At 43.2% G+C, this 23234-nt stretch overlaps 2 protein-coding genes across 2 annotated transcripts; one reads left to right on the top strand and one right to left on the bottom strand.

Annotated features, from left to right (window-relative positions):
* Nucleotides 1–4040: 4040 nt before the first annotated feature.
* On the bottom strand, nt 4041–5408 carry LOC145284587 (uncharacterized). The gene has a single exon (XM_080133499.1). It carries the CDS (start codon nt 5406–5408, stop codon nt 4041–4043), a length of 1368 nt encoding a protein of 455 aa, XP_079989625.1.
* A 13950-nt stretch (nt 5409–19358) lies between these two features.
* LOC145284586 (uncharacterized) lies at nt 19359–22645 on the top strand. Its single transcript, XM_080133498.1, has 2 exons — nt 19359–19466; nt 21215–22645. Exons 1-2 carry the CDS (start codon nt 19359–19361, stop codon nt 22643–22645), a joined length of 1539 nt encoding a protein of 512 aa, XP_079989624.1.
* Nucleotides 22646–23234: the final 589 nt, after the last annotated feature.

Raw genomic sequence — 23234 nt, 5'->3', positions numbered from 1 at the left:
CCTTCCTTCTGTAGTCGACCCAATCTCTCTATTCGACGGGTAATCATAATTCTTTCTCTCTCTCTCTCTCTCTCTCTCCTTCCCAACCGACCCCCTCTCGATTCAATTCCGAGAATTATTTATCTCTCTAGGCAATTAACCAATTTGTTCCCTTAAAATTAGAATGACTAATTCAATTGTTTTCGGGTTCGGTCTTTCTCTATTATCACCTCCAACTTGTTGATTTAAGTGAATCATGTTATCATTACACTCGGATCGCCGACTTTACTCGTCGGCCCGTCCTAGACCTCCTTGCGTTTTCCTCGCCAACCCGACATCTGGCTTATCTTTAGTCTGGCCCTTTTGAACTCCAATAATTTACTTGTCAACCGATGACAATTCGTTGGTTTCTCACGAGATGGGACTGAGACCTCTCGCCCAGCTCCACCCCACTCACCCTCAACCTAGGAAGCAAGGTTATCCGGTGTTGCCCGGCTTCGTTACATACGACCCCCCGTTTTTCGTGTCATTGTCATCAATTACACGCCCGTCCCCTGCCTCTAGCTTCTGCTCCGAACCAGTGTGGGTCGTATATGTACTTATGTATGTAGGTAGGCGTGTGGGTTGCATTCCATTCCCCCGTTTCCTTTTTTTCCACAGTTGAGAACCCGACGAGGGGAAAAAAAATCTTTCTTCTCTTTCAGCATGCAAAAGAAGATGATTAATAAAATAGGACGAACCAAACAAAATAAGATAGAAAGAGAAAAAAAATGTTCTTGGATTAACAGTCCATCTGATATGCATAAAATTGTTCATCTCGAAAATTTTGCAAATTTCTTTTTCATCTCATTTCGTCTGCATTTTTGTTCAAAACAATTAAAAAACAAAGAGTTCATAACGACTCAACAGTTAGCATGCAATTGATAAGGTAGGGTCGTTGAGTCCATTTCCCTTCCTCTTCCTAAGTGTCATAAGGACAACATTGATGTTCAATTCATAGATTCCTTCCCTTCTTTGTCTCACGAAATCGTTCTTTAATCCGAAGCATGCAAGCAAAAAAATAAATAAATATAACAACCAAAACAAAAAAAAAAATCATTTTTCCTTGAATTACTCAATAGTTAGCGTGCGGTAACGGAAGGATCTTCTCCTCTTTTTTTTTTTCAGTGAGGTACCCAAAATCCAATAAAGAAAAGAGAAAAAAAAACACACACACACACAAGGAATCCTCCGGTGGTCCCCTCTCCCTCTCTTCACATAAGAAGCCATGTACAGTTTATGTCACAAAATCACCTGGGGATATAGATTTCCCTGTCTCTCTTACTTCCTTTCCGTCCTGGGTCGCTGGACGATTTTCGAGGGTCTCACTGCCGGCTTGGGTTCCTCCTCAACGCGGATCTGGTTTACCAGGTCCTCGGCTTGATTCTCTGATAGCCGCAACTCAGGCTCTTCTTCCACGCCCCGAGAAAGGGCGCCCATTGGTATCCCCGCTCCACTCTGGTGCGTTGTCGTCGGCGGTTTACCATCACGTAATCTCCTCCATCCTCCCCATAGATACCTTACCAAAACGGCTAAAACTATCACTACCATTAGAATACTCATGATCGGCCAAGCTATTTTTCCAACCACTTCTGGCCTCCCCCCTGACTCTTCTCTACCGACTCGGCTTAATTTAACCCTCAATTTCTCTAGACTGATTTTTTCGATCGGTCCCAACACTTCGGGCATCTTCTGTAAGGTAATATTGGGGAATTCCCTTATTATTGGTTCCCATAGCTCCACCCAACCGCTGGAGTTGGTTTCTATTAGCTTCTTAAGGGACCTCCTATCTTCGAATCTCTCTTCCGCCTGATAGTACGGGGGCAAGGAAATCGAGGCCCCGTGCACGGCACAACCCATGGGTAGCTCTATAACAGACAATGGCGCAGCGACTCTCACTGTTCTCGGGGGCTTCCCGTCACAAACTTGGGTTAACTCTATTCCCTCTTGGGTTACCACCGCCCAAATCCCGTCGGACACCCCCACTGCGGAAGGTAATGTCACCTTCATTAAGATTTCTACCTCACAACTCTCTTTGATCCCCGGTTCGTTTTTTCTAAACAGCTCTAGTACGCACAACCGGTATCGACTCACTACATAAATGGGGCTGGTTGACCCACACGTTCCAAGGGCGTCAGCCCTGCATCGGCCGGCTTCCTCACCGGTCAGCAACATGAATCTTGTTCTCGCCATGTTTAACGCGATAAAGTCCGTTTCCATCTTATATCTAGCCACTGCCCCTAGCTTCTGGTCCGCTCTGGGGTAGGGCATGGCTAGGTTCATGACTTGGTATATCTCGAAAGTACTGTCGTGGTCCAACAAGGGGATCGACACTAGTACAACGAGTCTATCCTCTTCCAACAGTGTAACACAGCACAGGGCATTATAGTATCTCCATAACCGCTCGGTGGGGTCTACCGGCAGTCTCAAGTGGGGGGGCAACTTCGACTGTATCTCCAACAGCACTTCTCTTAACCTCCCTGGAGCCACTATACTCGGCGACAAATGTCCCAACGACAACATATCCAGCTGCGCCCGCACGTGTTCCAATTGTATCATTACCTGTCGCCCTGTCTGATGGACCCTGTTCGTTATGGCCAACAATTGCAGGTACCTCTGCACAAAACCATCCAACTCTCGTAATTCCGTGGATATCAGCTGGGTTATATTCGCTACCTCTTCCCTGAATCCTCGAATCTGGGAAAACAGCCTCCCTATGCTGGCCCTGTTCTTGGCCAGTTCTAACCTGGTAACATTTAGGATCGATACGCTCTCTTCGACTACATGTGCCAACACCCCCTGGTCCTTCTCGACCTGTTCCAATCTCCTCCGAATGATCCTTACATCACTCTCGGATACCGTCCCAAACAATACGTGGAGGGCCTTTCCCACTATCGGCAGCACCGATCTCTTCGGTTTCGTTTGGAGCAACTCTACCCCCTTTAGGTAGAACCGCATATCCTCCCACTGAGCCTCCATTACGATGGTCTCCCTCCTCAGGGAGGCCAGTAACTGCACGTACTCGCTACGACCCCTATATTCTTGGATTATTTGGCTCTCGATCTTGGCCAATTTGGCCGCTTGTTCACTCAACCGCTCGATCACCACTCTATACGGCTGCAGGTCTATCACTAGCGTGACCAACCACCTTGATCTGGTGATCACTACTTCACTGGTCTTTTTAAACACGGTATTCCGGCTCTGCTCCCACATACTTGCTACCGCTAAGGCCGCCAATAGTACCACTACTTTTCGTCCATACATTCCTGAAATGATACAAGTAGAGAACCGGTCTGAGCTCTCTATGTTAGACTCTTTCCAACAGGTTCCAATCACTCTGTCATTACTCGAAAGACTTTAGAACCACTCTGACTGTCAAATTCCTTCCAACCTGTTTCAATCCTTCTGTCATTACTCGACAGTTTAAAGGCTTTAAAATCACTCTGGCTGTTAAATTCCTTCCAACCCCGTTTCAATCCTTCTGTCATTACTCGACAGTTTAAAGGCTTTAAAATCACTCTGGCTGTTAAATTCCTTCCAACCCGTTCCAATCATTCTGTCCTTACTCGACAGTTTAAATGCTTTAAAATCACTCTGACTGTTAAACTCTTTCCAACCTGTTCCAATCATTTTTGTCCCTACTCGACAGTTTAAAGGCTTTAAAATCACCCTCACTGTTAAACTCTTTCCAATCTGTTCCAATCATTTTTGTCCCTGCTCGACAGTTACAAGGCTCCAAAATCACTCTGACTGTTAAACTCTTTCCAACCTGTTCCAATCATTTTTGTCCTTACTCGACAGTTTAAAGGCTTTAAAATCACTCTCAACAACAGACTATTCTCGCTTCCTCAGCACATCCGAGAGTCGCGAGCGCCACGCCCTCCAGGCCCCTCACATGCACGGGGGCCCTTCCGCACACATGATGGCCTGGGGGTGCACCGCCGCTTCCCCAAGGTGGCTAATCAACAGAAAAAAAATAATAATTATAGCTTTCCTTCTCTTCACTACCATTCTTCTTCCTTCTATTCTGGTCCCCCGGGGTGGTCTACTCCTCTTAGCCTTAACTTCAGGGGCAATTCCTTCTCGACGCCCAATGTTTCCTTCTCCCTTTCCCACTTCTCCCGGAGCCGAGCAAGGGGGACTTCATCCTCTTCTTCCCACTCGCTTGGTGCATCCCCCGGGCTTAATCCCTGATTCTCACCGATCCGACCTCCTCTGTCCGTGGGAGCCGTCTTAGCTCCCTCCCTCGAGGAGGTCGTCGCCTCCTTTACAAGCCTGTCACCAGCTGGAGGGGGAAACTGACATCCCGCTCCTCCCCACTCTGATTCACTATCGGATTCCACTCCCTCTGGGTCCACGAGAGTGGTCCGTCTCATTTTCCTCCTCTTCGCTCTTATGGACTCTGGCTCTTCCCATCCTTCCACTTCTGCCAGCTTTAGATCATTGACATGCACTCGTTTCGTTTTCCCCGCCACCTGGTCCCAGATGACAAAGGATACCGCTCCCGTCTGCTGTACGATCCGGTAAAAGGGGGCCCATCTCTGGTCTAACTTCCCTTCTCTTAGGGGCAACCTGTAGTATACTTGTAAGCCAACTTCCTTCCTTCCCTTATTTACTCGTTTATACCTTTTATTCTGGGCCCTCTGGGCCCTCCTCCTAACTTGGGTAAAAATCTGGTGCTGCTTTTCTAAAATCAACTTATGGTGGTCTTCCCTCAGGTATTTGCGGCGTGGTTTCAGCAAGTTATCGATAGGCAACACCACGCCCCTTCCAAACAGCAAGTAATAAGGGGTGGCCTTCGTGGTTTCATTCATAGTGAATCTTACCGCCGCCAGTGCTTGGGGAAGATATAAATCCCAATTCTCCCTGTTGCCCTCAGCTAGTTTGGCCAGCACATCAGCCAGGGTCTGGTGGAACCGCTCGACCTTGGCGTTACTTTGGGGCCGATACACAGAGGTAGTCACGTGCTGGACGTTCAGACCTCGCAACGTCTCGGCCATGATCTGGTTCACATTCTCTGGTCCGTTATCCGTGACCAGCTGTTCTGGGGCTCCATATCGGGGAAATATCTCGGATAGTATTATATGGGACACAGTCTGTGCCCGTTTATCTGGTATGGCGAATGCCTCCGGCCAGTTCGTCAACCAGTCCACGAAGCGAAGTATGTAGAGATTACCCACGGTGGTTTCTCCATATGGCCCTGAGATATCCATGCTCACCTTTTGAAATGGAAAACTCAGCACGTCTGTTTCCATCAGAGGGGCCGATCTTCCACTCCTACTCTGGAGTAGGCAGGTGCGGCAGCTCTCCAGGTGGGCTATCACGTCCTGGTACAGCCTCGGCCAGTAATAATTCCGGCCTATCAATTCGTATGTCTTCTCGATCCCCATGTGCCCAGTTCCCTCGTGGCACTGGGTCAATATTTTCCTTCTCAACCCCTCCGGCACGACCAGCTTGGCGCTCACTCGGCCCTCCCTCTGGGAGAGATAACACAGCACCCCCTCTTGTATTACAAATCTGGTCGCTGTACCCTTCTCTACACTAGCTCGGAGACTAGCTATTTCTTGATCCTCTTGAGCTTTCTCGATGAGGCTCCTCCAGTAGGGATCCCTGATCGTTTCTGGTTCCTCCTCATCACTACTTCCCCACTCAGGCCGCTGGCCCTTTCGATGAGAATTTATGACGTTTATCTGATACGCCTTATCGTCCACGCCCGGCTCCAACTTGACCGACTCGGTCTTAGCTAAGCCCTAAAAGTTCTGTTTAGTTTACTTTTCTTTTTCTTTGAACTCTTCTGATCTTCCCTCCGTCTCGGTGATCATTTATTGGATAGATCTGGATGCTGTTTTTCGTGACAACCAGTGTGGCATTCTGGCTTCACGGCACCATTAATATAACCCTTTCTCCCTTGCAGGGGCCGCGTGCGCACGGTGGAAAACGACGCGCACTAACCCTAAGGATGGTTGGCTATATTTTCGCTCCTTCGAGCCTCGGACCCCGCACAAGCATCTGTCTCTCTCCCTCTCTCTCTCTGCTGAGTCTCTCCGAATTGGACGTTGGTATCTGGTCGTCTAGTGTTGTAGCGCCCAATCGGGAATTCTTGGTAATTTCTGTCGTGATCGTCTCCTCGTCGGTGGCCGTCTCTCTCTCTATTCTGCGACGGCTGGAAAGTCAAGTTGGTTATGCTGAAATCGAAGGCAGTCTTCACAAGTATAATGGAAACAATCAACAACGATGAGGATAGTTTAGGCTGTTCATTTAGTGATTCGGTATACATTAAGGCTCGGCTCGTCCCTTATACGTTCGTCAGGCTTGAAATGCAACCCCAACAGTGTATTCAAACAAAAACTCTAAGTGCGGTCTTGTTAGTTCTCTTCGTCTCAATTAGAAGAGGCTGGTGGCGTGCGTGGCTTCCCAACTGGTCTGTTCGACAAACTGTCTGATTCTCCTCTTTTTTCTATCTCCGCAGTCGTTTTATTAAACGTCATCCTCCCCTTCCTTCTGTAGTCGACCCAATCTCTCTATTCGACGGGTAATCATAATTCTTTCTCTCTCTCTCTCTCTCTCTCTCCTTCCCAACCGACCCCCTCTCGATTCAATTCCGAGAATTATTTATCTCTCTAGGCAATTAACCAATTTGTTCCCTTAAAATTAGAATGACTAATTCAATTGTTTTCGGGTTCGGTCTTTCTCTATTATCACCTCCAACTTGTTGATTTAAGTGAATCATGTTATCATTACACTCGGATCGCCGACTTTACTCGTCGGCCCGTCCTAGACCTCCTTGCGTTTTCCTCGCCAACCCGACATCTGGCTTATCTTTAGTCTGGCCCTTTTGAACTCCAATAATTTACTTGTCAACCGATGACAATTCGTTGGTTTCTCACGAGATGGGACTGAGACCTCTCGCCCAGCTCCACCCCACTCACCCTCAACCTAGGAAGCAAGGTTATCCGGTGTCGCCCGGCTTCGTTACACAACGACTAGGATTGATATTACAGCCTGGGAAAAATGATCTGAACCGTGCAGATTATTTCAGTCGCCACCCACACCATTTACCATTAAAAGACAATGCAGCAGAAGCCTATATGATTCAAAACACTATACCCAAAGCCATCACGCCAAAAGAAGTTAAGCAAGCTACAGAGGAAGACCTGCCTGTTACAGAAAGTGAAAGCTGCAGTTATAGATGGACGATGGAATGCCCCCCAACTATCAAGTTTTTGAGGATGAACTATCAGTGCATGACGGTCTCATCCTTTGAGGAATCGTCTTGTGATCTCTTCTAAATTAATGAAAAGGACAGTCGACATAACCCATCATGCACATCAAGACATTGTCAAGACAAAACAATAAGAGAAAAGGTATGGCTCCAGGAATAGACAAACTAATGAAAGAAACAGAAGATGAGAAACTCTACAAAATCTTTTGCCAAACCTTGAACCCAAGACACGCACACCATAAACCAATCACTTCTCTCCCTACTGCTCCATGGACTGAAATTTCGGTTGATTTTACAAGTCTTTTTCCATCTGGAGAGTATCTGCTAGTCACAAGAGATGACTATAACCGATTCCCTGAAGTTGAAATACTCCCCTCACTATCGGCAAGTGCAGTCATCCCTAGCCTGAACATGACTTTCACTAGACAAGGGTATCCAACTGTTTTGAAGTCCGATCATGCCCTCCCCCCCCCATTTCAAGGACAATATTTCAGAGGCTTTTCCATTCAGTCAGGTTTTAGACACAGAAAAATCACACCTCTATGGCCTGAGGCAAATGGAGAAGTGGAGCGCTTCATATGTACATTAAAAAGATTTATACTTGCTACCATGGTGGAAGGTCACAATTGAAAACCCAGTTGCCTCAATATAGAGCTACCCTCATGTCACCACAATAATATCTCCTTTTGAAGCCTATACTGGCAGAAAAATGAATATCGATATACTTAATACTGTTGAGAAACTAACACTAAAGCCGATGCATGATAGTATAGAAGAAATGATTCCAAAGGCAAGAAGAAACTGAAACACGTGATGCATGACAATCTTATGCAGACAAAAACAAAAATGCAAAGCCAACACGCCTCTGCCTAGGTGATAAAGTTCTGGTTAGGCAAAAGAAACAAAACAAGCTACCCCCATCGTACAACCTTAAACCATATACAGTCACACAAAAAAGTATCATGATAACCGTGCAGAGAGGAAACCAAGTCACCAGAAACTTATCTCTGTTGATGCGATTAAGCTTGAACACAACCCATAAGGAAGAGGAGTCCGACTCTGACTCTAAGAGTGAATGCAACCTGCGCATACAAGAAAAACCTTATGAAACACCATCAACCATAATGGCTGGCCAACTTCTGAGATGAAACCCATTACGGAAAAAACTGCCCTCAGCCAGACTCAAAGACTTCCTAATGAAATAACATATATGCAAAAAAAAAAAACAAAAAAACAAGAAAAGAAAAAAAAACAAGTGGATAATACATTCCACCAAGAATGAGAATGGGAGGGATGTAATCTTGCAATTAAAGGGAAATGTCCCAAGAGAGTTACCTATCCCTGAAATGATATGATAAAAAAAAAGCATGCAAGTCAGTTACTTGGCGAGCTTGCTGTTATTAATTATACTATTATTGTTCTGTTCTATTGTCTTGTTGACAACCGCGAGCTGGGGCATTTACAGCATTACAGACATAAAGACAAACAAGGCAGCAGTAGAAACCCTAGTGTCACAGTGTTGCTAAACAGAGAACACACACACACACACACACACACACACACACACACACACACACACACACACACACATTTGTATGCATGTGTGTAAGATTTCGTCGTATTGTTCATACTAGCAAGAGAAACATGTTTGCTTAGCGCGAAATGTGAATTGTATTTTCTTATTTGTACCAGTTTCTAGCAATAAATTTGTACAATTCACATGCGTTCTTTTTCTTTTTTACCTCCCTTCTTGTCTAGATTTAAAGACAGTTTATTCATTTTTATATTTTAGAACAAACAACGTTTCCACGACGACGATGATAACGACGACGACGACGACGATCATCATCATCATCATCATCATCATCATCATCATCATGATGTTATGTCCGATGCAATCATCTTTAACATATAATATTGTTTGCATGTTCATGTATAAATACAGAATATGTCTGCAATGCAGATGGTGCAATTTCAACTTCAATAGAAATGTAAAATAACCAATAATAAAATGAAGCTATGAGAGAACAGTTGATGTAAAAAGAAGTTTCTAACTTCAAATAAATCAAAATAAGCTTTGTTGAAACGAGGTCAGGTTTTCCTGAAAAAATTGATCCGATGCACAATATTTAAATATTATTAACAAAAAAACACAAATTTGATCTCAGAACATTTTTTTCGTTATATAATCCCTTAAAATTTTCTTCAATTGCATTTTTCTCTAATGTTCTCATCCCATGCATGCTTGTATGCTTGCGTGTGCACACACACGCACACACACACACACACACACACACACACACACACACACACACACACACACACACACACACACACACACACGACTTGAAAATGTCACTGAATCAAATGGGTTAGTTTTTCTTTTTGTCTTACTATCCGTACAATAACATTCAAACTTTTATCTTTGTACCGAATGCATTTACGCTCATCGCTCTTCATTAAAGTAAGATTGAACGTAAGGTTGTTTTTAGTGTGGCATAGGTAATTTTAGAAAAAATGGTCTTTGTTACGCAATAAATTGTAACAGTTGAATAATTGTTAAAATTTGTCTTCATAGTTCAAAATGTTTCTTTATATTTCATATGACACATTTAAGAGATCTCCACAATGTTACAGGATTCAAATAATTGCTATAGTTTTATAGGAACCTGTCTTCACATTGATTAAAAGACCAATTTCTATAGTATTTTGTAATATCAGAATCATCAACTGAAGAGAAAAACGCTATTCTATAAATTACAACGATTGTGACGTACACCGTTGGGTGTAGGTTATCAAAACAGTGAAGAAAGTAAGAAAAGTCTTGAAGCAAAATATCTTCAGTTGTTTGGATCAAGTTGACCAGGATGAGAGAGAAGAGGCCATCTTGATAAATAATGTTGTAACTAAATAATGTTGTAACTCTTAAAGATAGACACCATAAAAAAACAACAAATCTTCAGTTCCAGCAGCTCTGGAGTCACCACCAAGACATTCAGATGAAGAACAATAGAATAGAGGCTCCTAAGAATCCCTTTGTTTCAACAGGCTACCATTGAAACTTAACGATTGGAATATAAAATGTCGAGACCTTCATATATGCACATTGAAGAACTGGAGGATGAGCTGATTAGAATAAATTTTGATATCATTAGCAAAACCTTAAAGGACCTTCATAAGCCTCAATAAAAGTGGCCAAAACTTATACCAGAAATGTGGAGACACCTGTTATGGTGGCGTTGATTCTGTGATAAATAAGAACATCTTAGGCAACATTACAAGCTTCAAAAGCAAGTCAGATAGAGTAACCCAAATTATCATGAAAATCAGTGTCAGATACAGTTATACCTTTCAACCACACAGACGAATAAATCGCACGAGGAAATAAAAGACTTTATAACAAACAGCAAAATTTATTATAAAATAGCAATGAGTGATGCCATGCTTAAGTTAGGAGAGGGCAACCAGTACTGATCATTTTTAGTCTCAGAGAACAGAATATCTATTAATTTTTCTGAGAGACATCAGCTGAAGATCATGAACACATTCTTGTTGCCAAGCTAATCAAAAACCTTGATTCCAGTAAAGCAACCGCCCTGACGGTAATCCAATTATAGTACTCAAAAAACTTCAACCAGAACTAGCGCCCATACTTACAAAACTGTTTAAATGTTGTCTTAAGGAGAATTGCTTCCCATCGCTCTGGAAAATTTCATCAGTTTGCCCTGTATTTAAGAATTCAGATAATCGCTCATCTCCCTCTCAGTACAGGCCAATAAGTCACCTGTGCGTCATGAGTAAGTTGTTGGAATCTTTGTTAAATAGAGAAGTAATCAACCCTATCAGCAAAAATAACCTTCTTAGTGACACACAATATGGTTTCCGTTGTGCTAGATCTACAAGAGATGTGCTTACAGTTATATCACATAGGATTAGCGAATCTCTCGCCGGAGGCAACTTTCTAGGGCAATTGCTCTTGACATATCAAAAGCCTTTGATAGGGTATGGCATAAAGGTTTACTTCACAAGATCTCCAGCTATGGTATAGCTGGAAATGTCTTCTCAATTATCAAATCATTTCTCTCTGATAGGTTCATAAGAGTAGTAGTTGATGGGCAGAAATCAGAAGCTCACAGTATTAATGCTGGAGTCCCTCAGGGTTCTATCTTGGGCCCAACTCTCTTCCTGATTTGCATTAATGATCTTCCAAATCACATCCTAAGATCATTCGTAGACATTTATGCTGACGACACTACCATCTATGGTAGCACATCTAAGATCGTAAACGACCAAGTTCTCTCCGATTCTCTCTCCTCTTATCTTGAGCATGTAGTACAATGGAGAAAGGAGTAGCTGGTTACTTTTAATGCATCTAAAATCAAGCTTCTATCTTTACATCATCAACGCTCTGATCTTCATCTGGCATCAATTGAAATGAATAGCTCTCGTCTTGGGGAGGCCTCATGTTTTGACAAGCTTCTGATCTGAAATAGAACACATACATCAAATCTGTTGCCAAGGTCGCTGGAAAAATGGTAGGATCCTTCTATCGATCCAGTAGATATCTCACGACTGATGCAATTCTCTATCTATATAAGAGCCAAGTTCGTCCAAGGATGGAGTACTGTTGCCACATCTGGGCAGGAGCTGCGAGAAAGGACTTATCTTGCCTTGATAGAGTTCAAAATAGACTTTGTAGCCTCATAGGAGATGTCCTTTTCTCTTCTCTGCAACCTCTATCTCACAGAAGAGATGTAATGAGTTTGTCTTTGCTTTATCGTCATTTTCATGGCAAGTGCTCGACACGTTCAATCTATGGTCCCCCCTCGCCAAACTTTCACAAAAACATTTGTCGAGCTGAAATCACTATCAATAATTCCCCCTACTCTTTATCTGTGCCTAAACCTAAATGTAGATTCTATGAACAAAGCTTCTTTCTTAGAACTGCACACCTGTGGAACTGTCTTCCGTTTTCCTGCTTTCCAGCTGACTACAATATGGTTGTCTTCAAGTCCAATGTAAACAAGTTCTTGATAAGCCGTTCCCTTTAAGTTAACAAATTTACTGAATTTCCATTACTGACAATTACTATATTGTTCAATTGACTACTGTACACTCTTTTACCCTGATCCTCGAGTGGCCCCTGAGCCTTGATAAGTGGTGATGCCTGCGTAAAAAATATATATATATATATACTGGACTTGGATTTCTTCAAACAGCATCACAAAGAACGAAATTGATAGCATACATACTAATAAAACACACCCTTACAGATATCACAGTTCATAGCATATTTAACACCGAGAGAGTCCACCGTCTGATATGTGCCTGTTCTGCATCAACACCTAATTAGAGAAAGAAAAATTCATGAAAAAATCCCCAAGATCGAACTATGACTTTTTATTTGCCAAAGCTTGAGAATTCTAACAGATTTAAAGCACTTAAAGCAACATTAGCAGGATCAGATGTCCATACAGCATTTTATCACCTCCACTATTTTAGAAACGGCACCAGATACCGCTGGAAGAGACAAGCCACCAAGACATGGATAAGCTTTCAGAGGAGACCAAACTACTAAGATAAATAAGGAAACAGATATAAAAGAGGGAGCACGAATATTCTGAACATTGAATATTCTGAAGTAAGCAAGATCGTACGTTATTGAATGGATGAAGAAATAATGGCTTATAATAATGAGAAATAGATAAAAGCTTTGCGAGAGAACAAAGGTCTCAAAACCATTAAAAACAAAAAAAATATCATCATTCAAAGAAAACGATTCTCACAACTGATTTAAATTTGTCAATCAGAAGATGAGAAACTCTACAAAATCAGGAGACTCCAAACTTAGCCCTTTACAGAGACAGGGACTCAAAAAACTTCAACCTGAATTAGCGCCCATACTTACAAAACTGTTTAAACGTTGTCTTAAGGAGAATAGTTTCCCATCTCCCTGGAAAATCTCATCAGTATGCCCTGTATTTAAGAATTCAGGTGATCGCTCATTCCCCTCTCAGTACAGACCAATAAGTCTCCTGTGCGTCATGAGTAAGTTGCTAGAATCTGTGTTAAATACCGAAGTAATCAAACATCTCAACAAAAATTACCTTCTTAGTGACACTCAATATGGTTTCCGTTCTGCTAGATCTACAGCAGATGTCCTTACAGTTATATCGCATAGGATTAGCAAATCTCTCGACGGTGGCAATCTTTCTAGGGCAATTGCTCTTGACATATCTAAAGCCTTTGATAGGGTATGGCATAAAGGTTTACTTCATAAGATCGCTAGCTATGGTATAGCTGGAAAAGTCTTCTCAATTATTAAATCATTTCTTTCTGATAGGTTCATAAGAGTAGTAGTTGAGGGGCAAAAATCAGAAGCTCACAGTATTAATGCCGGTGTCCCTCAGGGATCCATCCTGGGCCCAACTCTTTTCCTGATCTACATTAATGATCTTCCAAATCATATCCTTACATCATTTGTAGACATTTATGCTGACGACACTACCATTTATGGTAGCACATCTAAGACAGTAAACGACCAAGTTCTCTCCAATTCTCTCTCCTCTGATCTTGAGCACGTAGTACAATGGGGAAAGGAGTGGCTGGTTACTTTTAATGCATCTAAAACCAAGCTTCTCTCTTTACATCATCAACATTCTAATCCACATTTGTCATCAATTGAAATGAATGGCTCTCGTCTTCAGGAGGCCTCAAGTTTTGACAAGCTTCTGGGCTTGACCATTACTCCTGATCTTAAATGGAACACGTATATCAAATCTGTTGCCAAGGCCGCTGGAAAAATGGTGGGATCTTTCTATCGATCCAGTAGATATCTCACTGCTGATGCTATTCTCTACCTATATAAGAGCCAGGTACGTCCAAGGATGGAATACTGTTGCCACATCTGGGCAGGAGCTGCTAGAAAGGACTTGTCCTGCCTTGATAGAGTTCAAAATAGACTTCGTAGCCTCGTAGGAGATGTCCTTTTCTCCTCCTTGCAACCTCTATCTCACTGAAGAGATGTTGCGAGTTTGTCTCTGATGTATCGTTATTTTCATGGAAAGTGTTCAACTGAGCTTCAATCTTTGGTCCCCCCTCGCCAAACTTTCACAAGAAACACTCGTCTAGCTGTAAACACTATCAATAATTTCCCCCACTCTTTATCTGTGCCTAAACCTAAACGTAGATTCCATGAACAAAGCTTCTTTCTTAGAACTGCACGCCTGTGGAATTGTCTTCCGTTTTCCTGCTTTCCGGCTGACTACAATATGGTTGTGTTCAAGTCTAAAGTAAATAAGTTCTTGATGAGCCGTTCCATATAAGTTATTAAATTTACCAAATTTTCATTACTAATGATTACTATATTGACCAATTTCTACTGTACACTCTTTAACCCTTATCCTTGAGTGGTCTCTGGGCCTTGATAATGTGGTGATGCCTTTGTAAAAAAAAAAAAAAAAAAAAAAAAAAAAAACAAACTAACCCATCCCACACTAATGTTGAAATACAGTCTGCAATCAAATGACTAAATAGAGATAAATCCCCATTGAGTGGAATTGCTGCAGACATTTTCCAAAATAGGGGTGACACAATTGAAGAGATTTTCACCTAGCAACTGGAAGAATTCATTATTTACCATCCTCCAGAAGAAAGCCTACTTTCTATTTTTTATGTGTTCTCTTACATCTGACAGAAACTTACATAAGAACATGTTGGTTTTTGACCTGGGGTTTTGTAAGCTAACTCAAGGAGAAGCTAATGAGCACAGTATACTACTTTGTTTTTGCTTTTGTAGGTTATGAAAAAGCATTTGAGTTATCAGATTCACTCTTATATCTACAGCTTAGGACATTTATGAGAGAGTTAAAACGTTAAAACTTTAACAGGATAGTGAAAATATTCTAAGGTTACGATTAGGATTCAGTTCCGGGGTTCATGAAGGAGTGAGTCACTCGCTCGACAACAGCACGTTTCTGCCTTCTTCTTTTCCAATCAACCACACCTGGCCTTTCGTCACCAATGTCACACCGCACAATCTGAATGTCAGCAACACAAAATACTTTTCAAGAGAAGATGTTCACGACTCTTTTCTTTTTCTTCCCTTTCGCATATACCCCACATGCACCCCTGATCTTCGAGATCAATAAGACACTTCATAATCCTTCATCCAAGCAGGCCTCCTCCTCTCACGTTGAGGCCTCTGGGGGACAACTTCTTGGGGGTTGACATTTTCAGGTTCACTACAGACATTCTTGTCCAGTTGTAAAGAACTGCAATGTGGGGCACAGTTAAATTGGGGTGCATCATTAGCTTCTCAGTGGATCTCGACTTCCTCCTCTTCACTGCCATCACTGCATACCAGCAGGGTCACATCATGCAGGTCTAGGATATGCCGGGGAATGCCATTCATCATCACGTTCTTTTTTGACTGCGTTCCTGTTACGACCCTCTCCCCCAGCGAGTGGTACATTTTGCATTGGGGGGTTTCACGCACACCTCCTCACCCACTTTAACGGTAGCTTCTTCACCCTCAATTCCTACCCTTTTGTTGCACAGATGCCGCACAGTTGTCTCATCTTGTCTGGTTTTCGGTGAAATGTTGCACCAAAACACCGCCTCCATGGGTGAAATGTTGCTTTTCTCTGCAGCAACCTTACTCCCCACTTATCACACACCTTTTTAAAGGCTTCTGATCGGAAAGCGGGGCCATTGCCCATTAACAGTTCCTCAATCGGCCCTTTCTCCAAAAATATTTCTTCAATGACCCCTCTGATCGCACATGCAGCTTCTGCCCTGATCTCTCTCCAGATGGCAAACTTCCCCGGTCCATCAACAGATACAGCTTATGGCGATAATGAGTCACATCAATGGCCAATCGCTTCCAGTTCTCTACAATGTGTAACTCTCCTGCTTTGTGTCTGAACGGTCCGGGGTCTACCGATTGGCACTCCTGACAGTGCTCCACTACCTCCTTGACCTCCTTCTCGGTGGTTTCTGGGTAAACCTCTCTTGCCACGAATAACGTCCTTCTCGACCAAAGTGGTGCATTTTATGTAACTCTTTAACTTCCTCCCTTGCACAGCATAACGAGGAAACCTCCTTTCCCTCTTGCAGCCAGGCCTTTTTTTACCCGTATCATTGAATCCGTCTTGTTCTTTTCCAATGGGACCAGCATTACAGATACCCTCAACTGGAATTCCCCTATCAAATCTGCGAGTGCTCCGAGCCTGCGCTTGATCAGCATTTCTGCAGCACCTCTGGTCCTAACTCTCTTATCGCCAGTCACTGCTGACCTGATCCATGAAATTACCGTTGTCAAATCGGATTTGATTTCAATTGTTTTCAATCCCCATTTCAGGGCCAGATTGATTCCTTTCATAGCGGCCTCCAGTTCAGCTACATTGATATGGGAATAGTCGTTTTTCTTTCTTAGCCACACCGCATCTTCTACAGTTACACCTCCCATCCCTAATACGATGCCCAATGCCAGGCTGCTGGGATCGCACCAAATAAACCCCGCGTCTCCGCCACTGACATACCATTCCCCCTTCACTGGGTCTTCTTTCGTCACTCTCGTGATGATTTCTTGTAGCATGTTCGTGACCTCATTTGTCACACGGCCCTCCCAGCCATCAGTGCCTGTTTGTCGTTTAATAAAGCTGCACGCTATCCTGAGTCAGCCGGCGATTGGATAGTGTCTCACTAGTCTCCCGCAGACCGAGAAGAGTTCTTGTTTTGTCAGGTCAGCTCTGACTTCGGATATCACATTCCCTCGTCTAAAGACAAGGCTTCCTTTGCCATCTCAGCATAGTTTCAACCCCAACGCTGCTCCTCCATCCAGGGATTCTGCCGGTTTTGCAGTCAACCCATACCTCTCGACATGGCCTCTCACTTTCTCTGCTGTCACCTCTGCTTTCTCCACAAGAATGTCGTCAATGTACAAACTAGTGGCCTTGCCCACTGTACAGTCTTTACTCAGCACCATCTTCAGCACGGCAGTCATAATTTTGGGGGTTGAGCTCAGCCCAAAGCCTAACTTCGTCAGGCAATACATCTTCCCCTTGTACCGGACCAATTAATATTGCCAGAGTTTTTCATCTACATGGATCTGGAGATAAGCCGACTTCAGGTCGACAATCTTAGTGGCCTGCTCAATCCTCCTCCATTTCCTCATAAACTCTTCGCATACGTCAATCCCCTTTTCAGTATGGCAGGCTACGTATCTGTTTAATTCTCTGAAATCCAGTACCAGTCTAATTTTGTTCTTGGTGGGTTGAACAACCGCCAGTAATGGTAGCACTCCTTTTTCTTCCCCTGTCCACAGTTTCAGAATTCCCTCTTCTGTCCACCTCTCAACTTCTTCCTTGAATCCTTTTCTTATTTCTCCTCACAGTGTTTTCTCAGAGCAGCTTAATTTGTTTTGTAGTTCCAGAAGCCCAGAGATCCATTTTCATTTCATCGTCCACCTCTTGCCATCGAACCTCGCCAGAAAATCCTCATCCTCGATGCAACAAACCTCCGGTTTTTGTGTTTTGATGTTTCTATCACCTTCCACTCCTGCCATCCCTACTGCGCCGAGGTGTCTGAAAGTTACTTGGCCCCCTCTCAACATAGCGCCCCCCCCCAGTTGGTTGATTGCACCTACATCTAAAACCACATCAATATCACTGACCAGACGATCCAACACCAGGGCTCGCAGTGCGATGGGCACACCTTGCACCAGTACTTCCGCTGTTGTCTCTCCTAGGCATTTCACCTCCCTGCCATCTACAGTCTTAATACTCCTGGCTCCGCTCCATGACCTAGCGACATTCTTCACTACCAACGTCATGGTGCAGCCTGTGTCAACAAGGGCCATGGCTCTCTTCCCATTGACTACTACCGGTAACTGAGGCAATGTTTCATTGTGCACCATTTCCACATAGAAGGAGAAACCACTGGTGCAATGGCTCCCCTTCACTCGTTTCCCTGGTCCCACAAAGCGATGCAATAGCAGCTAATGTGCCCCACTCGTCTACATCGGTAGCAGGTGACCCCTGGTCTCGGATCTTTGCAGTCCTTAAGTAGGCGAGGACTCTAGCTCCAGAAGCACTTGATGACAGGTCTCCCCTCCTGTTACCTCGCCGCCTGTCTCTTATCATTCAAGTGGGGCCTCGTGCACGTATTTCCACTCACAGCTGCAGCCATGATTGGGCCCTTGACATTCTTGACTAGGACTCTGGCGTGGACCAAGAGCTCGTCCACTTCCATAGTATTGATCTCAGCGATTCTCTGTACATTCGCGGAGATTTCTTCTGGGAAGCCGTTCACTAGGTATAGCTTTACCATCATCTCCAGGCTCCTCCCCACGTAACCAGCCAATCCTGCCAGTCTACTAATCTCTGCAGCATGACGCCAACAGACTCGTCAGTCCACCTCAAACTTGCAAGCTTGCCGAGTGCTTCAAATGGACTAAGTGAAAGCCAATTTCAGTCTTTGCTCCACTGAGGCAAGGTCTCCCGTATCTTCATCACACATCTGCTGGTAAATTGTGAGGGCTTCCCCCTCTAAGTATAATTTTTCCAGCCATTTAATTAGATCACCCTCCTCTGAAGTGTCTCAACATCTGAGTGTTCAGTCTCCAGTCAGCCATGTTAATCTGCTTGACAAGCTGAAATAGCTTCTAAGGTTACGATCAGGATTCGGTTCTGTGGTTCGGGAAGGAGTGAGTCACTCACTCGACAACAGCATATTTCTGCCCTCTTCTTTTCCAATCGACCACACCTGGCCTCTCACCACCAATGTCACACTGCACAATCTGAACGTCAGCTACACGAAATACTTTTCAAGAGAAGATGTTCACGACTCTTTTCTTTTTCTTCCCTTTTGCATATACCCCACAAATATTAATACAGAAACAGGTGCCAGACAAGGCAACAACAGTCCATTGAATCTTTTTACATTCTACCTGCAAGATTCAATGAACAATAAAATTGACAAAGAAGACTGAGGTATCAATATATGTAAAGACAATCGTAACTTACTTGGCTAGCATATGTGTGTTCTTCAAAGGATCGATCGTGTAACAAAAAGCAAAAAGAAAGAAAGGCTAAAATGGCAACACCCACTTGGCTTTATGGTCGACAATCACGTGAGCAACACTGTTTCTATGCAAATGAGACAGGTGAATAAAAATGGACGTGAAGAAAAGGAATTGAGTTGGAAGAAGGCGTCTGCTACGTACGTAAGTGTGTGCAAGTTAGCTTGAAAGAGTGTCGAGTTGTGGAGTTGGAAGTTTTGACAACAGAGATAGTTTAACCATAATATAAGAGGAGAATACTGTGATTAAAAATTAGTACTAACCTTATTTTTTACAGCATTCAGTGTTCGCGTCAGCAAAGAAGACTAAAGAAAAAATAGCCATTGTATTTACTTATAGGCTAGCAATCTTATGAGGTAATGAGACTTCAGGGCATGTAATATGCATATGAAAAGCAGACGGTTTCAATAAAAACCTGTTGATTAACTGTAGTGGATCCAGAAAGGGTGAAAGTAGGAACACGACGACTTGGTGAGAATAAGAAGAACATTTATATTAAGCAAGGGTTAATGGTACAGAAAAGGTTAGTAAGTTCGTGGGGAGTCCTCTCTGTATGACATCCGGGATAGCTGTCATTGAGTGGTCTAGACTTCCTGGTTATATGTCTAATGGACAAGTCCATCTTAGCAATTATAAGGGTGTGTATGTCCCCACAACTCCCCCCTCTCACGTTTTTTGTTCAGGAAAAAAAAGCGTTAATATTTCTTCCTTTTTGGATCGATGATAAGGGATTCAGTAACCTTTCTCTTTCTTATCGATCGGCGCTGTTCTAGGTTTGCTTGGGGAGACTCGATATCGAACATATATAATGTACCGCTAGTTTCTTCCTCGACTTTGAGGTGTGTTTCTGCCATTGTCACGACGACATCTAATTTGATTTAGGTGTCTCTTATGAGTGATGGTAGGGCCTAGAACGATGAAGGTTGAATTTCCAAGTCTTTTGTGAATTGTTCCCTGTTCCCAAAACGATGTATTGTTTCTGTATGCTTTAAAGAAAACTTTTTCTTCTGGGTTATACTTTTTTCGTGAGAACGGTAGTGGTCCTATCCGAATTTGCTTGTTTTGGCAGTAGTTTTTCAAAGACTGGTCATATTTTTTGCGCAAACATGGTCTCTGTAGGAGACGTTGCTTCAGGGGTATTCGAGTTCGATGCAATCCTGAAAACCTGTAAGAACTGTTGTAATGTTACAAGAAAATGGGTCCCCTTTTCTTGTAAGTAAGAAGAACATTAGATAAGTGAAAATGAGATTAGGATAAGCCGAGATTCGAACTTTGTAAGCAAAGTTCAGAAATAGATTCGGAAAATGGAATGTAGAATTTCGCATTGTTCAATTTCACATAAAATAGTTTAGATATGTTTGTTTGCAAAAAAGAATTTAATTGTTCAATTCTTTTTATGAAAATTGAATTAAAATAAGGTCAGCTAGAAAATAATGAACAATGCAATTTAAATATGTTGAAAAATAGGTTAGGAAAAATAGGTTAGTGAGAATTCTTTTTAGAATTTAGTGAGCAAATAGGAATTTTGGCGCAAGGGATTGTTCATATGTCACTGTCTTTACGATATGTCTCAGGAGCATTATGTTCTTTTGTATTGCAGGCTGTACCTTGGGTTTAAGTTGAGTAAAGCTTGGTCTGCACAACCAAGTTTCCTTACCCCACAACAATTTACTCAACTTAAACCCAAGGTACAGCCTGCAATACAGCAGAAGCCGGGTGAATCCCTTGACGAGTTTCTCAGAGAACTCCGTAAGTTAAGCAAGGATTGTAACTTTAAGGCTGTGAGTGTGTAAAAGTACCGTGAGGAATCAATTCGCGATGCTTTTATCAATGGCATTGCCTCACCCCTGATATGTGAACGCCTCCTTGAAAGTGACACTCTTGATCTGCAGGCTGCTTACAACAGAGCCTACACACTAGACCTGGCTCAGTGTAATGCTGATGCCTATACTCCATGCACTGCTCACACTGCTGCTGTAGTTGCTTCACGGACCTCGGAAGGTTCTTCGGCGACTACTACTGAGGAGGGTGGAGCTCAGGAAGTGCTGGCATCTGAGAAATCAGCTGTGGCTGCAACCTGTAGTAATACCAAAAAGTGCTTCTTTTGTGGTGGTCCTTACCACGGACGGAATCGCTGCCCAGCACGTGAGGCTACTTGTAACAAATGTGCCAAAAAGGGGCATTTTGCCCGGGTGTGTAAGTCGGACGAGTTCAAGTCAAGGGTGTCCTTAGGCTTAATGCCCACAACTTTCGGCTCCACCTCTCATATTTTGGCCACTAATGTTCCCCAGGGTCTCTCGAAGGCTGTTGCCTCGGCAATCATTGGTGGTCGAAGGGTGAGTGCTCTCGTGGATTCTTGCAGCATGGACAGCTACATTGATGAGTGGATTGCCCGGGAGTTAGGGCTGAAAGTGCACAAAACCAGTAGGGGTATCTCTTTGGCCCAGATATCTCTGACAACTAGTTCTCCAGGATTTGTAATAGCAGACCTTCAACTCAACCCTAATAACCAATACTATTCAGGTATACGACTAGGAATAATGAAAGATCTTTGTTCAGACTTGATCCTTGGTCAGGATTTCCAGCAGATGTATTTGAGTGTAAAGTTTGAGTATGGAGGAACCAGGCCTGAGTTGACTCTGAAAGGAGACAATGCATACTGTGCTCTTGCTACAGCATCATTAGATGAGCCCTCTCTGTTCCCTAATTTATCACCTAATTGCAAGCCGATTGCTTCCAGGTCAAGACGCTTCTGTAAGGAAGACAAAGAATTTATTGGGGAAGAAGTAAACAGATTACTCAAAGAAGACATAATTGAGACTAGTTTGTCCCCTTGGCGAGCTCAAGTTGTAGTGGTGAAGGATCCCACACACAGACACAAGAAACGAATGTGTATTGACTACTCACAGACAATTAATCAGTACACAGAACTGGATGCGTACCCCCTTCCAAGAATTGATGAGATGGTCAACAACTTGGCAAACTACAGTGTATTCTCTACTTTCGACCTGAAAAGTGCTTACCATCAGATACCATTAAAGGAGGCCGAGAGGAAATACACTGCCTTTGAAGCCAATGGTTGCCTATACCAGTTTTGCAGGGTGCTGTTTGGAGTCACAAATGGTGTAGCCATTTTTCAGCAGGCTATGGACAAGTTAATCAAGGATGAACACTTGCAAGATACCTTCCCATACCTTGATAATATTACTATTGCTGGTCACAAGCAAGAGGAGCACGACCAAAATGAGTCAAAAACTATAAAATCTGTCAATCAATGTTCTTGGGTACTGTGTGGGGGAGGGAGTCATAAGGCCAGATCCTGAGAGACTTCGTCCTTTACAGGAGCTTCCAGCACCATCAAATGCTGGATCTTTAAAAAGGGCACTAGGAATGTTTGCCTACTATGCTAAATGGATTCAAAACTTCTCGCAGAAAATACAACCGTTGGTGAAAGTAAAAAAGTTTCCACTTGATGAAAAAGCACTACAAGCATTTAATGAACTCAAAGGTGAACTGGAGGCGGCCATTCTTCACTCTGTGGATGAAAATCTGCCTTTGAGTGTGATGCATCTGATGTTGCTGTTTCTGCAGTACTCAACAAGGGAGGCAGACCTGTTGCTTTTATGTCCAGGACAATACAAGGGAGTGAGCTGTATTACCACATAGTCGAAAAGGAGGCTACTGCTATTATTGAAGCAGTAAGGAAATGGAGCCACTTCTTAGCACGTCGTCACTTCAACCTTGTGACTGATCAACGTTCTGTGGCATTCACGTTTGACTGTAGAAAACGTACCAAGATCAAGAATAGCAAGATCCAAGAATGGAGACTGGAGCTTGCAGCCTTCAGTTATACTATAAGATATCGACCAGGGAAGGAAAATGTGGTGCCAGAAACTCTCACTCGAGCATTTT

The sequence above is a fragment of the Euprymna scolopes genome, chromosome 9 (assembly GCF_053919585.1).
Source record: "Euprymna scolopes isolate OS-2025 chromosome 9, ASM5391958v1, whole genome shotgun sequence".
Lineage (NCBI taxonomy): Eukaryota > Metazoa > Mollusca > Cephalopoda > Sepiida > Sepiolidae > Euprymna > Euprymna scolopes.
This window is presented reverse-complemented; position numbering and strand designations above follow the sequence as displayed.

Excerpts from the sequence above, each read along its gene's own strand:
- LOC145284587 (XM_080133499.1), bottom strand. The coding sequence starts at position 5,408 with ATGGGGATCGAGAAGACATACGAATTGATAGGCCGGAATTATTACTGG.
- LOC145284586 (XM_080133498.1), top strand. The coding sequence starts at position 19,359 with ATGGTCGACAATCACGTGAGCAACACTGTTTCTATGCAAATGAGACAG. Across the intron at positions 19,467-21,214 it reads AGAAGGCGTCTGCTACGTAC|GCTGCTTACAACAGAGCCTA; the intron begins GTAAGTGTGTGC and ends CTTGATCTGCAG.